The 17666-nt window shown below is 37.1% G+C and overlaps 3 protein-coding genes across 4 annotated transcripts; 2 read left to right on the top strand and 1 right to left on the bottom strand.

The window, feature by feature from the left end:
- Nucleotides 1-4121: 4121 nt before the first annotated feature.
- On the bottom strand, nt 4122-5835 carry LOC109004997 (mitogen-activated protein kinase kinase 5-like). Its single transcript, XM_018983737.2, has one exon. The coding sequence runs from the start codon at nt 5430-5432 to the stop codon at nt 4371-4373; it is 1062 nt and encodes a 353-aa protein (XP_018839282.1). The 5' UTR covers nt 5433-5835; the 3' UTR covers nt 4122-4370.
- Nucleotides 5836-5920: 85 nt separating this feature from the next.
- On the top strand, nt 5921-11442 carry LOC109004998 ((R)-mandelonitrile lyase-like). Of its 2 annotated transcripts, none has more exons than XM_035683592.1 (3): nt 5921-6007; nt 9481-10996; nt 11141-11442. In XM_035683592.1, exons 2-3 carry the CDS (start codon nt 9501-9503, stop codon nt 11187-11189), a joined length of 1545 nt encoding a protein of 514 aa, XP_035539485.1. In that variant the 5' UTR covers nt 5921-6007; nt 9481-9500; the 3' UTR covers nt 11190-11442. The 2 variants fall into 2 exon arrangements, with proteins under 2 accessions (XP_035539485.1, XP_018839283.1); XM_018983738.2 differs by lacking the exon at nt 5921-6007 and adding an exon at nt 8756-9042.
- Nucleotides 11443-12525: 1083 nt separating this feature from the next.
- On the top strand, nt 12526-17639 carry LOC109004999. Its single transcript, XM_035683902.1, has 6 exons — nt 12526-13016; nt 14687-15020; nt 15858-15942; nt 16175-16261; nt 16775-17014; nt 17146-17639. The coding sequence occupies exons 1-6, from the start codon at nt 12853-12855 to the stop codon at nt 17220-17222; spliced, it is 987 nt and encodes a 328-aa protein (XP_035539795.1). The 5' UTR covers nt 12526-12852; the 3' UTR covers nt 17223-17639.
- Nucleotides 17640-17666: the final 27 nt, after the last annotated feature.

Genomic DNA, 17666 nt, shown 5'->3' with positions numbered 1-17666 from the left:
GATAAATTAATTTTTTTTTTTTTAATTTTGATCAGGTCAAAAAATATAAAATAAATAAAATGAGATACCCGACCGGAAGATCTCTCACAAATACCATTTTTTTGGCACACATACATAAGATCATGTGAAGGGTCCATGCACCCCATGTGATCAGCATAAATGCATCGATCAGGTCGATTTAAACAATTAAATTAATTAGAAGCAAAAACAATGCGGTTGAAGCCTGAAATTGAAGATGTTAATAAATTATCTTATTAACACTTAAAATCTTAAAAGAGTGCTGGGAATTCTCTCTCTCTCCCTCTCTCTCTCTCTCTCTCTCTCTCTCTCTAGATAGTCAAACAGAATCCAACAAAGGAAAATGATGGAGATCCGGAGGCTACGGTTGGGTTATTTTATTTTTTATTTTTTTTCTTAATAATTAAGCGAATATTTTTTAATAATATTGTAGATTTTTTTTAAGTAAATATTTTAAAATGTTAAAAAATACATATAAAAAAAAGTCAAAAATAAAAACATACAAAATCAACTAGCGGCTATTAGCGGTGGCTGTAGAGCTACTCATTCAACAAAACCAACGTCCTTCCTGACCCTCTCCCCATGCATGAACTCTTTTTTCATGCTTGGCACATGCCTTTAGGGTTGGTTTGGATTCAGAGATGAAATGAGATGATATGATTTTAGATGAAAATTGAAAGAAATATTATTAGAATATTATTTTTTAATATTATTATTATTTTGAAATTTAAAAAAGTTGAATTGAGATTTGAAAAAATTGAATTATTTATTATATTTTATATAATAATTTAAAAAAATTATAATGATAAAATAGAAAGAGATAAAATATTTTATGAATCTAAGAGCGTGTTATATAGTAATGGAGAAAGACTTTTCATATATATATATATATATATACACACATTATAAAACTAATTTAAACCCCCAATCACACCCCCTTCTTCACAGAAAACCATGCTACCAAGGTTGCAAATCTCACAGATTTGGAACTCGATTGTTGATGTCGTGTTCTGCAGCTCGAATAGTTCTGCAAAGCCCAAACTTCCAGGTACCTACAACTAAGAAGAAAATGAAGCTCTCGTGGCCTCCAAGATCACTCCAATGCCTAAGTCAGTTGAATGCTCTCTGGAGAAGAGAAAACACAATACAAAATAAGAGTTACCCAAATTGAATCGACCCCCTCCCATAAGGAGGTCATCCCTATTTATACCTGAGTCAGGCCCTTCCGTTGAGGGAGATCGTGGCGTGTCAGATGACAGGCCTGCCACCACTCCTTCTCTGTTGCCCTCGTGGGGGGCTAGTCTATGACCTAACGAGGGATTGCACCGTGTCTGCTGTCCTTCGTTTGCACGGCCACCACTTCTCTGTCATGCCAGAAGATGTCAGATTACGGGTGAGTCGTCCTCGACTCATGGGATGCTCCACTGTGTGCTGAATTTCCTAACATCGATCTGGGTTGGCTTGTGCCTGGGATTCGGGACTCTGGGGTCAGGGGCCTGATGATGTGTTGCCCACCTAGCCCGATGATTTGATTTGACAGACCCCGATCCTCCCAGACCTTGAATGGATAGGTACGGATAGTCCGGTCCCGTGTTTACTTGACTTTCTGACCCTCTCGTCCCGAGCCCTTGGCTTCCTTACTCAGGCCCGGGCTTCGTGGTTCAGCCTTCCTAGGCTTGGTCCCTTTGGAGATGGGCCTTGGCTTGCATGGGCACTACGGGAGTGGGCCTTCCCTCACACCGACCATGTTCATTCCCTTTGAAACCCGGCCAAACGTGATCTTCTCTTTCGGCCAAGCTTTGAGATTGTATTATATTATATAACTCTACCCCACACATCTCCTCCTCAAGCTCTAAACTTTTACTTTGTACGTGTTCTATTCTCTTAGAGCAAAAAGAAATTAGATGGCATCAGCCATGGTGGAACTCCAGCAATACAACAAGGCCCCTGCAAAGAGAAAGGGAAACGCCTTCAGTACCAGCAAGTGTGCTTCCTTAGTGAAGGAGCAATGTGCTCGTATATATATCCGGCGTCGCTGCGCCACCATGCTCCTGTGCTGGTATATTCATGGGGATGACTAGCTAGATCACCACGCTTTCACTACTACAGCATCATCTTTAATTGAATAAATCGACTTTTCTGTTTGTCCCTTTTTTATTTTTATTTTTGGGGTATCCCAAACAAATCATTAGCCTCTCTCCTTAAGTAGCTAGGCTTCATGCTTTGTGTTGGTCCGGTTTAATTGGTTTTATGGGCTATGGCGAAATATATACATATGACTCTCTCATGGTGCTTTTCTTTTTGACCCAATTGGGAAATTAGTAATCGCGCTCTGGCTTTCTTACCATCGGGCCATGATCAAGGTTATAAGAACATTGATAGAGATGACACAAAGTGAATCTTTTTATGTCATATATAGCTAACATTATTGTCCGACTATTACTGTTAAGGTTTGATTTTAACTTGTATCCATTCCCTTTTTTCTTTCTTTTGGAGAAATGTAAGGAAATTCTTTTAAACTCGAGAAAACGATGGGAACCGTTGGCATGGTTGTAATTATAGGGAGGTTGTAATCTGGATTATATGTATATACACGAATCGATACTATATTGTGGGGTATTCTTTGTTTTTTTTTTTTTTTTAATACAAGGAATGTGGGGGTTTCGAATCGGGCTATATGTCATCAAGCCATCAGGTTCTTAGCAATATATTGTGACGTGTTCTTGTATTCTTAATATTGAGTGACTAAGGTATGAGTGTCCATTCAAATGCGAGTTGGGGTACCCGAGTAGTATATCCAAATTTGGCTATGTCATTTGGCTCGGTTACCTGTTCGGATTAATTGGATTATGACCTGTTGAGTACTATTAGAGTGGGAGGGGGTGGGGCGGATGAGGGGTCTGCCCCCACCCCTCAACATCGGGACAAGATACGAGGTTGAAAATCCTACCCTCTCCCATGCAAGAGTAGGGTGCGGAGAAGGGGCTACCCCACCCTTGCATGAGTGGGTGGCAGCCCTAGTTTAAGACTTGCGATATACTCACTTCTAATATTGGTTAATATACAAAAAACGTTATTCCATTGTTTCTTTGGCTTTTATTCCAACTAAAAATTGGTGAAGAATAGGAATATTATGCATACCTCCTCATTAAAGAGATATAATTATATGAAGTTTTGACCAACGTTAATTAGTAATATGTATATAAAGATTTTTTATTTTTTATTTTTTTAAATCTAAATCAGGTTCTAGATTTAATTTTGTACCCAGATACTATACTGGTACCCGCACCCAAATATGGACGGGTAGGAAATTCTAGTTATCGGTTTGGGTAAAATTCGAGCAGTGATAACCGCCTAAGTGAACCCGATTACCCGAAGTTCGGATCGGATCATAAAAAATCCATCCCGTATGAACAATCCTAGACAAAGGGATTAGAAGTTCGACAAAGTTCGTATGCAAGCTACTCCATCAAACTACCATCTGTTAATGTTTGAGGACTTGAAATAAATAGAAAGAAAGAAATATATAAAATGAGCCTAGCACAAGACAGTGATCAAATATAATTTAATCCGACATAGTAAACTCCTTTATCCCAACCCCCTCACTCTCACATATCCAATGTATGAGGGGAGAGAGAGAGAGAGAGTAATAATAAAAGAAGGAACAGGGACATGACTTGGATGCAAACTCACCTTACAAATTTAAAAACCTACCAAATCTTTTAGCTCATTAATTTACTTACATTAACGTCGGGTTCCTAAATATAGATTGGATGTGGTTGATCTTTGTCATCATTTCTCTCAAACTTCAGAATCAATAAAAAAGAGAGCTAGCAAAGACCAATGATATGCAACTTTTTGTGGAAGTACTGTAAAACAGGCCCATGCATGTGTCTCCAAAAGTAGTGTATCCGGGAAAAACTAGTAAATATGTGCACCCTCATCTGCCTTCCATTCCTAGGTAAATATCCACCACCCAAAAAGTGATACTCAGTGCAATAATATCGATAACACGTTCGGTGTTCCACAGTATGGTTCTAATATCGATACATTCCAAAAACACTTCACATTAATCTTATACTAATAATAATCTCAGGGCATAATAGAAAGGCTGAAGAAAAAAATCGATAAAACTTGGGCCTCCTCAGTTCCAGATTTTCCATTTTTATTAAACATTATCAAAGAAAATGGTTGAGATTGCGATTGCTCGACTGAAACTAGAAACACGCCCAGTTCTCCACCCAAATTTCTGCTCCTAAAAATCAAACTTACCCATCATATCAAAATTACACAAAATCTTTATCATTCTTCGAGTAACAAAAAAGACAAAAATGAAAGAAAAGAGAAGAAGACTAAGAAGAAAGCGGGCGTGGAGGAGGTAAAAGTTGATGGAGATTCTGATGAACCTGGCTTTGGGTGTGGTTTCTCTGCATAACGAAAGGATGCGTCAATAACTGCGAGGCGGTCCAGCGACGACCCGGCTCCCTCTGCAAACAACAGGCAATGAAGTGCCGAAACTCTCTGGAAGCTGTGGGCGGGGCCTCGGGTGGTTGGGACATACAAATGGCGCACATCAAGGTGGCCCAATCACCCTGCCTCCCAACTGCGAAGGGGAATTTCCCCATATAAAATTCCAGGATGCTCACCCCAAAGCTCCAAATATCACCCGCGTACCCGTCGTATTGGCCGTGGTTTAGATCCGTGTTAATCCTCTCGGGGCTCATGTACGCAATGGTCCCCACAGCGGAGTTGCAGGGGTCCATAGTCTGCGCGAGAATCCTACCGACTCCGAAATCGGCGATCTTAACATGATTTTGGGAGTCGATTAGGAGATTGGAGGGCTTGATGTCGCGATGGACGATGTGACGGCGGTGGAGATAGACGAGGCCGGAGAGTATCTGGCGGGCATGATCCGCGAGGTCGGACTCGCGGGGGATGTGTTTCCCCTCGAGGGAGCCGCCGTCCATGAATTCAAGGAGGACCTGGATCTCGCCGTTGTGGTCGAACATGTCGTGGCACTTGACGACGTTGGGGTTGTTGACGTCGCGGAGAATCTCGATCTCACGGCAGATCTGGAGGCGCACCGAGTCCTCGTGGGTCCCGTAAATGACCTTGAGGGCGTAGAGGCGGCCCGTGGGGCGGTGGATCACTTTGTAGACGGTGCCGCCGCTACCGCTCCCGATGTGGTTGGCTCGCTCCAGCTCCGAGAAGTGGATCGTGTTGCAGCCGTTAGAGTGATTCGACGACGAGCCCGAGTTAGCGGAAGAATTAGAGGAGGATGGGGGTAGAGGGAGAGGGACGGCTAGTGATAGGTTCCGCTGTGGAAGGGGTAGGGTTAGGTCCTGCCGCCTACGTGCCTTTAGCCCTCGCTTGCCACTGCCGCCGACGCCAGGTGGGGGTTGGACCGGTCTCATGGCTCTGATCAACCAATTACAACTTCCTACTTCTTGAAGATCCTTCTATCCGTTCAATGGAATCGAACCTAACAGAAGTAGGAAGAAGACGAAATCGTCGTCAAGAACATTTAATTGGTTCTTCCAGACCTTGATCTTTCCTCTTGTTCTAGATTGGATGGACCAAGAAAAAACAAGTTCGGTTATTGATTCGTTGTATCAATTCATCCAGGGGAGAGGAGAAGGAGAAGCAGAAGAAGAAGAAGAGGAAGAAGAAGAAGAAGAAGACGACGACGACGACGACGACGACTTTTTGTATAGAGAGAATCTTCTTGCTCTTGGAAGATGGAAGACGAGAGAGGGAGAGAGAGAGAGAGAGAGAGAGAGATTTGTTGAAGCGTTGAGAATGGGTGGGGATGGAACTCACGCTGCTTAGAGAGAGTGTGGGGTACACTCTAATGAGATTGGACTGGGGTGGAGGACCAGCTCCCGGGACACTAGGTTTTGGTTAAACGCGCGTCAGTATTGTGGCGCTCAAGACCTCTGGCTTTTTTTTCCTACGGTGGAAGGTACCTTATTTTTTCCTAAGGTGGAAGGTAAGTTAATATAATACACGTATATTGCAATTTTATAAATTTCTCTGATGGGAACTGAAAATGACGGCTGAATATAGGTTAAGTTTTTTAATGATATTCGTAGTTATAAAATATGTAACTCTTTTATATTTTTTTTAAAAAAATTAATAAATATGAAATTTTATAAAAAAATTAATTTTTTAATAGATATATATATATATTTTAAAAATACATGACTCTTACGCATTCGACATTACTTCTTTTCACACGGGTTCAGGTTGACATATTTATTTATAAAAAATATATACTTTCATCTCAAGTAGTTGATATAAATTTTTTATATAATAAAAAAAAGGAAATCTAGATGGTTCAAGAGAAGAAAATGCAATCCACTTTCTTTCTTGGTCCACTTTTCCATGGCAATATTTAATAACTCTTATATTTCATAGTCTTAGGTTTCATTTTTCTTATCTCAATCTCGTCAAATTATTATAATTTTTTAAAATTTTTATATAATATATAATAAATAATTTAATTTTTTCAAATCAAAATAAAAATAATATTAAAAAATTTTAATAATATTTTATTAAACTTTTAATTTTTATATTATCTCATCTTATATGTGTCAACAAGCGAGGTTAATAATTAATTGAATAGTTATTAAACATAATCACATCAACAAAATAAGATAATGGTATTTTGTATTTCATGTGCTAATAATATATCTAGAAAAATGAGTGGGGCATGAAGGTATTTTTCGAAAGTGAACAATGCATGTATAGTAAGAATATTTTCCCTTTGAGTATGAACCTATCTAAAAATTGTGGGTGTATCTGTTATCATATATATGTACAATTTTTGAAAATTTAATTTAAAAACGATTTTTTACAAAATTTTGTAAAATTGATGAAATTTATTAAAGACATGTTTAGATTGAAAAAAGTTGTTAAATATATTTTTTAAAGAAATTATATTTGCAGTCATTGAGTATGCAAACGCCGCATACTCATTTTAAACAAAATGAGTAAATATGAAATTCATATAAAAAAAATTAATTTTTTAATAATAGATCTCACTCTTTTTTTAAAAGAGTGTGAGGTATTTATACAACTTATAATTGTATCTAGTATTACTCATATTTTTATTGAGGTTTGAAAACGATAAAATCCATTAACAATATATTTGGTCCTTTGGAATAAGATTTTATGAAATAGTTTTGTTAATTTTGTGAAAGTTGTTCTGGTTTTTGTTTGCTAAGAAAGTAGAGGTAACGCGTCTCCAAGAAAATTACTTCTGAGATTTTTATTGTTTGAAAAGTGTTTGTGTATGTTTTGCTATATATGATGTATATCATAATGCAATCACTCCAATGGGTGTTTTTAGAATCACAAGTATTATATGATATTCTTAAGTATTCTTATATATTTTTTTTCAAATATCATTTAAATATAAAATATTTGTAATTTTAAATATTTAATTTTTTTATTTAATTATTACAATTTTTCTAAATAAAATATAAAAAATAATACAATTTTTTGAATCTCAAAAGAGAAATATTAAAAAATTATATTCAAACAATTTTTTAATTTTATAATACTTTTTATTCAACTTTTTATCTCTCGTTTTTCGAATATAATAAAATATCTTAATTCAAATTAATTCACCATTATTTACATATATTAAGATCCGAACGAGTACTAAATAACAAATTTTGACAATCACCTCCTCAAATTAAGAATAAAAAATAAATTCTAGGTAAAAAAGATGATAGGAGAAGATCTAGTCGTCCTTCGAAGTCTTCATCCTGGCCCTTCAGGATGGAGGTCGAGGATAGAACATGCTTGGTGCCTCCCCCTTGTCTCATTCATTGGAGACTGCAAATGATGATCGAAATCCTATCGATAAAGAAGAGGCATAGGCATGACCTCTTGGTCCAACTCATTTTCCCTGGCTTCTCCAACACACTATTGATTAAGAGAAAATCTCTCGATAATCTCGAATGAGAAGAGTCATCTAAATAGCGAAAGGCATGATTCACTGATTCATCCAGCATTGATCTTCAAAATTTGATGATTTTAGTTTTAAAATCTTGGTATTGGATTCACCATATGCTCAAATGTTAAATTTTTAGCTATAATACATTTTCCTTCATCTTCAAATTTGAACACTTACTATTCACACTCTATAACAATTATTTTATTTACTTAAATTATTATTTCTTAATTTTGAGCCACAATATATTTAAATTGGAAAATAATAATTTAAGTATCAAATTAAATTATTAATTAATATATAGTTAGGATAATTGTAAAATATAAAAAAATAAATTAAAAATATTATTATTAACAAAATAATATTATATTATTATTTTGATGAATCTAATAACTAATCCAATATGTAGTTATGGATAGAGAGGTTTTGAATTTATAAAAAATATATATTTTTCATTAAATTTTAAAAATAAAAATTATGAATCTAATACTAATACTTAAGAAAGAATAAATACAGCGTCACTTGAACAATAAATAATGGTGATATGATGAAGAAAATATTATTTTAAAAATTAGCTTTTGAAAAGTATTTTATGATTTAATAGATCTTTTGTCTTTTTTGTGAATTTTATTTTTTGGCGGTATTTTATTTTTTAAGAAAAAAATTATTATATTATTATATAATTTTGAATAGTTGAAGAATAATTGTCGAAATCCAGACTTGGAATTGGATAATTGCCAATTCATATTATAGCGATAATTGTTTGGGGGCAGATTTGTGCATTTTCCACGGTGTATAACGGTCTCCAACTGAAGCTTTAACCAAAAGGCACTGCCTTCCTTTCTACTATATCTATCTTATACTGCTACTCAGTCTTCTCTCTTTCACTCTCTCGATTCACAAGAACCACCAAGAAAATTCTCTCTCCTTCAAGAAACACCCAGAGACCCAAACAATGGCGAGACCCATTTTCTTTTGGCTACGGTTATTTTCACTTTTGATGTTCTTCGGTGCGGTTGTTTCTAATGATAGACTACTACTACCGCTACAGCCGCCTCACCAAGGTGACTCTTTCTTCTTATTCTTCTTTTTCTGTTTGGTTTCCGAGAAATTTCGGAAAGGATAGAGAACATGTGACTGACTATTCATACAGACGGCCATCTTCTTTAATTTTCCCGAAAGCCAAAGCACATCCTTTGAAAAAGACGATTCATTTTCTTAATTCGTTCTTTCCGTTGGGTTGCCGAGATTAGTGCAAGAAATGGCAAGAAATTATAATTCTCTGATCAATATTTGACGAACTATTCAAAATATCCTTTTGTTTTGCTCAAGTTTTCTGTTTAACCGAAATAGAATTCTCTTTCCCTGTAATTCTGTAGAACCCATATTTTGTCTCCCCATTCATATTTTGCGTTTGGTGGCTGGGGAAATGAAGAAAAAGGTAGTGATGGATATATCTTTAAAAAGCCTAACATCATTCTGTGTCTCCAATTTTTGTACAGACCCAAGTTACCTCAAGTTTATGTTCAATGCTACCGAACTCCCATCCGAAGACTACTATGATTACATCATTGTTGGGGGCGGCACAGCTGGTTGCCCATTGGCTGCAACACTGTCGCATAAATACAAGGTACTGGTGCTCGAACGAGGCGGTGTTGCCTATGGAGAGCCCAATTTGATGAACCGCGAAGGTTTCTTGACCACGCTCATGGAAGCCGATGCGTTCGTCTCCCCTGCCCAAGCCTTCACATCCGAAGATGGGGTCCCCAATGCCCGAGGACGGGTTCTCGGAGGCAGCAGTGCGATAAATGCAGGGTTCTATAGCCGAGCTGATCCGGGGTTTTATCACAAATCGGGTGTGCATTGGAATCTCAAAGTTGTGAACCAGTCCTATGAGTGGGTTGAGAGGGCGATTGTGTTTAGACCAGAGCTCAAGAATTGGCAATCGGCAATTCGAGATGGATTATTAGAAGCTGGTGTTGATCCCTATAATGGGTTTAGTTTGGATCACTTGGTGGGAACCAAGATTGGTGGTTCGACTTTCGACAAAACTGGGAAGAGACACACTGCAGCCGATCTTTTGAGGTATGCAAAACCTTCTAATATTAAAGTTGCCGTTTATGCAACTGTGGAAAGAGTACTACTGGCTTCATCTTCAGGGCGCGCGGGCTCGAGGCAATCAGCAATCGGAGTTGTTTATCGTGATCGTCATGGGAGGTATCACCACGCGATGGTAAGCAAACAAGGTGAGGTGATCCTTTCTGCTGGCGCCATTGGAAGCCCACAGCTACTGCTGTTGAGTGGCATTGGTCCCCGGCCTTATCTATCGTCTTGGGGAATTCCGGTGGCTCATCATCTTCCTCATGTTGGGCAGTACCTTTACGATAATCCCAGGAATGGCATCTCATTTGTAACACCAATTCCACTAGAACACTCACTGATACAAGTGGTTGGAATCACCGAGTCCGGGGCTTACATCGAAGCAGCTTCCAATGTCATCCCTTTTGCATCCCCTCCTCGCTCCATATTCATACAGACACCGTCCGCCCCTCTGTATCTCCCTGTGGCTACTCTCATGGAGAAGATTATTGGGCCACTTTCATGTGGATCACTGAGACTAGCTTCAACAGATGTCAGGGTGAGTCCAATTGTTCGATTCAATTATTTTCAGAACCGAGTGGACCTCGAACGTTGTGTGAATGGCACACGCAAGATTGGTGATGTGCTGAGGAGCCGGTCCTTGGAGGATTTCAAGTTTAGGAACTGGGTTGGTGGTCATGATTTCAGGTTTGTGGGACCTGCATTGCCTGTTGACCAATCTAACCAACATCAGATGGAAGATTTCTGCCGCCGCACAGTTAGTACCATATGGCACTACCATGGGGGCTGTGTTGTGGGGAAGGTTGTTGATGGCGACTTTCGGGTCTTAGGTATCGATGGACTCCGAGTTGTTGATGGGTCGGCGATTGGAGTGTCGCCGGGGACAAATCCTCAGGCCACTATATTGATGTTGGGACGGTAAGGGAATGTTTTAAATTTGACTTACTATAGTAATATCACTTGTATCGATAGTATTTTTAAGATTCTTTCTTCAAATTTAGTTGTCATTAATTAAGGAAATGTTAGTGAAAATGTTGACAATTAGTTGGTTTCTTTTGGCAGATATGTTGGGCTGAAGATAATGAGAGAGCGGAAGAAGATACATAAATGATCAGAGCTATGGCCGGCTGTGCTGCTAGTCGGGTTGTTTTGGTTTGTTTTTACTTTGTCAAGGGTTGCTGTGTTCTTGTACATATTCGGAGTAGATGGCTCTCCCAGGAATATAGGGGTTTCTAATCTGTACAGCCAAAATAATAATACTCTGTGATACGAGAATGCTGTCACAAAAACTGAATGTGGGATCCTTGAAGACCTCAGGCCCAATAAAATCCCAAAAATATAATTTGTACAGTTTCTGCTTCAAATTGCTCTCACTCTCACTTGCCATATTATTCATCTTGCAGCTGATTTCTTTCTTCAGATTGTTCTGACTGTAATTGACGCACGATCTTGCATTACAAACACTTCATTCTATTCAGTATTCTGTTTATAGTGAACTCTTGGTTCCAAACAATCGACTGTTAAAAGGAACATATCATGGAAGAAAAATGTTTGATTCACATAATTATTTCATAAAATAAACTTACAAACTCGTTTATATTATTAACAACTAACGGGTATTACTTTATACTCAACTCCTATGTCACTCTTGCCTTGTTCTAAGCGATGGACATAATCATGTTGTAAGAGAATGGAGTGGTTTGTAGGGGATGCAAATCGGTCCAGTTCGGAGGGTGACAGACCAAACTTTTTCAATCCATCATTTTTTCTAAACCGGATCGGATTGAACATCCACAAGGACTAGACCTAACCGGTAGCTATCGGTTTGTTCGGTCTGGTCCAATATTTTTGTTATCTCAAGTGGCCAACTTTTGAGAGAATAATAAAATGACGAGTTTGATGATTTAGCTATATTTAGTTGTTGAACCAAACTCAACTCATCTCAAACTAATAATTGATGGAACTTATTACTTTTTACATTTTTTAAAAAAAACATTAAACTTATCTCAACATATTTCATATATTTCAACCTATAAATTAAACTCATTTTAATTTAAAAAAGTTAAATTCATCTTAATGTGATTCATAAATAAATTAAACTCATCTCATCTCATTTTAATATCTAAACGCAACATTAAAATGAAGTTGGAAGGAACCAGGAGTTTGAATTTTGAATGAGAAAAATATAATTTTTTTCTTTATAAAAGAAAAAGGTTAAAAATTGAAAACGCCATGATAAAAGAATGTTACTACGTCCAGAAAAGATTTTTACCAAAATCATCTACTGAATACTATAAATTTTTTTTATCTTTTCTTTTACTAGTTTTTTAAACTAATTAAATATTTTTTAAAAATTAAAAAGAATCACATATTTATTTAAAAACATTTACTTAATCATTAACTAAAAAAATAAAATTAAAAAAAAACATTCGGTAAAGAATTTCGGTATTTTCTGTGGGAATAGTGTTTTCCTTGATAAAAAGCCGATTGCCATGCCAGCACCACAAATCGACTATAATTTAGGGATCCGCCTCTGCTACTCCCTTTGTTTGATCAACGTGGCGCCATAAGCCTTCACTTCGCATTCTCTGGAGTCTGGAATACGTAGTTCGATCTCTTACACAGTCTCGAGCTAAACCCAGTAATTATCCCAAGAAGATTTACGGGAAATACCAGGAAATCTTCCGCCTCACTTCTTTTCTCTCCTTATTGGGTATGCTAAAAGATAAGAAAATTCCTAGCTTTGTGATTGGTTTTAGATAGGAGGTAAAACAATGGCGGGAATAGCTATAGTCCTCGACTTATTGAGGAAAAAACCAAGTTTATACACGGGGCAAAGCCTCCACTCTTATGGGTTGTTGTCGGCCACCGCCGCGGCCTCTGCAGCTGCCGCCGCCGTTTCCGCCGGAACCCCCTTTGCCTCTAGGGCGTTGTTCGGGTACTCTCTCTCTCTATCTCTCTCTCACTCTGTGTGTAAACATGTTTGTGTGCGTGAGGAATGGATGGGGTAATCAATTGGTTGATAATGTTTGGGTTGTTAACTTGTTTATGGATTCTATTGGGTATCGACTTGTTTGAGGGAAGCGGGTATGGCCAATTGATCGGTAGATTATTGTTTTTCGAAAATGGTAGTTATCCTAGTATTTTCATTTGGATAACTGCCAAATGTCCCCATCAAATGGGCACACTATTACAAATGATTTTTGTTTATTATTATTTTTATTTATTTAAGCATTTTTTAAACATTCTTCATCATTAAGAAAAAAATAAAAATATATATAAATTTATTATAATAGTTACTTCTTTAACCATTAAGAAAAAATAAAAAAATATAAGTGGGCACATTTTTAGTAATCAAAGATATTATATTCATAGAAATAGGTAAAGCTTAAGTACACAAGAAGTATACATGAGGAACGCTTAGCTAGAGGTTACAATAGAAAGAAGAAGGTCATGGACACTTTGTCCGTTACAAACTATGGCCCCCCCACCCATAAGAACAATGCCTTGAAAAAGAAAACTTTTAGCACATCCATTGTTCTCTCTTGATCTTTGAAAATTCTAGCATTTCTCTCCCTCCAAGTACACCAACACATACATATTGGTACCAATCTCCAAATTGCCGCTACCTTTGAATCGCCGTGTAGTCCTCTCCAGCTTGCGAGGAAATCCACCAATCTACAAGGCATAACTCAAGACAATCCGACTTTTGTGAAAAAATCATCCCAAGAGTGGAATACTATCATTTTCCTATCAAATTTGCCTTGTTTATTTTACTTGAGTTCAAAGGCGTGGTTCAACGTTAGCATTGTAAAGTGGGTATAGTCAATAGTCATTTGGATATTTTTATTGCCCATTCAGTTGCTTTAAAATTTGATTTAAGGCTATAAGCTTGGCCTTGGTTCTTTTATTTGATGGCTGTGATTCCATGAACTACATAAAGGGCACGAGCACAAGTTAAGGTTGGCATTGTAACAGGATGAAAATGGAACGAGGATATATTTACACCATGAGTATGATATAAAATTATGTATTATTGAGTGGCGACAGGTACTTTAACGTAGGTAATGTGTTTTTTCATTCATATGGATTGAAATTTTAGAGCTTCTCTATAATTTAAGTTGGATATGGGTCACTTATTTATTCTTGAGCAGGTTGCATTGCTTTATGAATCATTACTATATTTGTATTGATAGTTTGTACGGGAGTGGCTCTAAGTTCTCTCTGAAATCTTTGGGATTAAATCATTGTAGCTTAATGTTCAGCTGCATTGGGTGACAAAAATGAAATAAGAAATAAAAACGGAAAAAATAAGCTACATATTTTGACCTGCTCAAATAAGGTTATTCTCTTTTTCGAAAACAAATCTATACCTGCTTGGTTGATTAGCAGTAAAAGACACCCCTCCCTCCTAACCCTCCCCACCCCAAGCTGTTGTAATTGTCTCTGCTTTTATCTTTTGCAGATTTTTAATTTTGCCTCATTAGCTACTACATATGCAGTTTAAACTTCATAAACAACATCATTCTTTTCATTGCTTCCATTTTCTTTTGAAACAAGCTACTTGGTTTTGTTATTGTACACTTCACTTTCAATGCTGTAATTCAGGATATCAGTTGCCCACTGTGATGCTGGAGCAGCATTTTCTGAAGATTACATTTCCAGTATACGAAGAGCAACTGCAAATATCTTTCAGCACGATTCTTTGAAATACGGAGTGAAAGAATACAAAATAGTGTTAAAACCTTTATTCTCAGCTTTCGAATTAAGGGCATTTGCTATGACTTCCTTAAGGTCATTTTTGATGTTCTATTTGCCTCTTTTGGAGCCTCATTCAACCACGGAGGAGGATGATGATGAGTTTCTTCAGGACACTCGAGAAGAGAGCCATGTGGATTTGGTTATTCCTTTTAAAAAATCAATGAAGCAAATCATCCGCGAGGTGAGTTGTATCGATATTTCTTATATCTGTTTCATTACGTCTTAGGGTTCAGCTCTTGTGCTTACAAAGATTCTCATTAGCAATTTTGTAAGCATGAGAAATTCTCGTGGGTGGTAAAATATAAAGATACGAAATCCTAGAAGGAAAAAAAAAAACCCTGCTTGGCCAGTTGCCATAGATTTTACTAGCACTCTGGAATTTAACATTTGTTGACACAATTGTGTATTGTGTTGCTTTTCATTGAGAAGCCAATGCAAGATGTGTGTGTGTGTGTGTGTGTGTGTTTTCTTCTGACTTATAAAAAAAGATGTGTAGGAAAAATGAATTCAAGATTAGTAACTTGCCAGATCTTCTGTTTCTTCTTTATGCACTCACATGTCTGTGGATCCATCTCTTTTGGCATGTTCCTTTTTGTTATGTTGCATTCTGAATTTTTTTTTTCTCTATGTGCTTCACATCTTGTCCTCATGCTGTGTTTTTTCAGACAGTTGTGTGGATAATTTGTTTTTCCAGTAGGATAAATGAAGACTATATCTTGATACTCAAATGTAATTTTTTTAATGAATTATGATTTCTGTCTTTGTGCTTCTTAGTCTGAGTGACCCCATTAGCTCTAACTAGTGCCGGCAAGTTATTCTGGTTGCTTTGACAGTGACTACTAATAAAATTCACTTATCCAATTATCTCACTTTACAATCTTGTTACTCATATTTGCGTACTGCAAAGCTCTGCATCTTTTTCGTTGTTTTGCATCGGATGATTCTAGAAAGTTGAGAAATTCAGCATGTGCCTTTAAGGGACTAACTTAATTCAGTGATCTACTGCATACCATTATAGACTACTGTTGTAACCACTCGGCGAGTGCTGGAACGAATTGTTGTCCATTATGTTTCACAGAGGATGGCATGGAAACTCCTGAAAGGTACTTCAGTTTTTTTTTTTTTTTTTTTGAATGTATCAAATGTGCATGTTTCAGAATTCATATGACGTAGAAGAAAAATCAGTGGACATTTGACATAGAATAGAGGAGATGAGCTTCTTTTTTTTTTTTCCCTCCAATCTAGAGGAGATGAGTTTAGTTATGGCTGGAAGAGATGTTGATTGTTGTGTATAGGTCTGATCAGCCTTCTGATTACATTTTTTTGTCTGTGCAGATGTTCCAAAATCTGCTGTGCGCAAGTCTGAAAGACGGATGCCTACATTGGTTTACTTCTTCAGTGTTAGCAGAACAACTTTCAGAGGTCAAGGCAAAGTTTGGTTAACAAAGTTTTAAAAAAAATCAAATTTATAAAAAAAAAAAAATCAACTTCAACCAAATATCTTTCGAGCTACGAAAAATTTTCTATTTTGACTTTTTTTCCAATCATTTTCCTAGATTTTAGTAAAAAGTTAAAAGCACAAAAACTAAACCAACTTTTTACAAAAGTCAAAACTATAACCACACTGGAAGAGTATATTCAAATAACTTTTTAACTTTATCTATCCACTTTCATAAACCCAGATACAAACATATTTTTGAAAAAATCTTATTCAAATTTTACAATCGATTTTCACAGAACCCAATAAAAAATAAAATTCAAAAGTTGTGTTCTCAAACATACCCTAAGCCCTTTTTATATTCAAACTCTCAATTGTTCTCAAGATTTCACTTAACTAAACATACCTAAGCCATTTATATTTGTGTTATGCCCATTTATTGTTATAAATTGTTTGAGCTTTTAACCCATTGAATTGTGGCACATTTTGATATGCAGGACACTTTCTAGGGGTTGCAGCATCATGGCTTGTCCAAGTTGGCATTGAAATCTACAGATACTTTGGTGCTACAATTGAAGAGGAGAATGATGATGATCTTGATAAAGCAGAAAGAGTTAAAGCTCTGGGGAAAAAGGTTGCAGGTGCTACTGTGAGGTGTAGTGCCTCACTGGTTTTTGCTTCCATTGGGGCAGGGATTGGTGCCACCCTCTTACGTCCTTCAGCCGGGCAGTGGATTGGTAAGCAAGCTCACTGCCTGGCAAGAAAGCTTTCTAGGATTATCTTTATTATTAACAAATTGAATCAATCTCTGTAGATGACTACAGTTCATGGTTTTAATCTGTATTTATGGTTTTTTTGTTATGTGCAGGCTGTGCTGTTGGGGATTTGGCTGGGCCCATTATCGTATCAGTTTGCCTTGAGAAAGTTCTTCACGTTGACCTTTAAGCACTGGGGTTGAATTATTTGGGGCATGTTCCTTTTGCGTCTGCTTAAACTTGACTGGACTGCCTAACTGCTTATACAACAATGGTGAGTGTGAGGTATCTGATGATAATGCTACTACATGCTTAACATGAAAGCACGAGCCACTATGGCATTTCATCAGAAATTTTCCTCTGTAGGGAGGGCCATTCTCATCCCCTTCCCTAATTTTTGGATGAATTTTCCAAGTAAATACATTTCTGCTGGTGACTTATGGCTTAATGATCGTTTTGATTTTGAACAAAAGTCTGCTCCTCGGAGCCAACCATCAACCAACGCCAGCCCCAAGAGTAGAGACAACTGCTTAAAGTTAAGGGCGTTATGGTAATTTCGTATGTCGCATCCCCTCCCTCATTCACATTGGGCCGGGCCTCTCAAAGCCAGCCCATGTCAATTAAAGCTCCTGAC

The sequence above is a fragment of the Juglans regia genome, chromosome 12 (assembly GCF_001411555.2).
Source record: "Juglans regia cultivar Chandler chromosome 12, Walnut 2.0, whole genome shotgun sequence".
NCBI lineage: Eukaryota > Viridiplantae > Streptophyta > Magnoliopsida > Fagales > Juglandaceae > Juglans > Juglans regia.
This window is presented reverse-complemented; position numbering and strand designations above follow the sequence as displayed.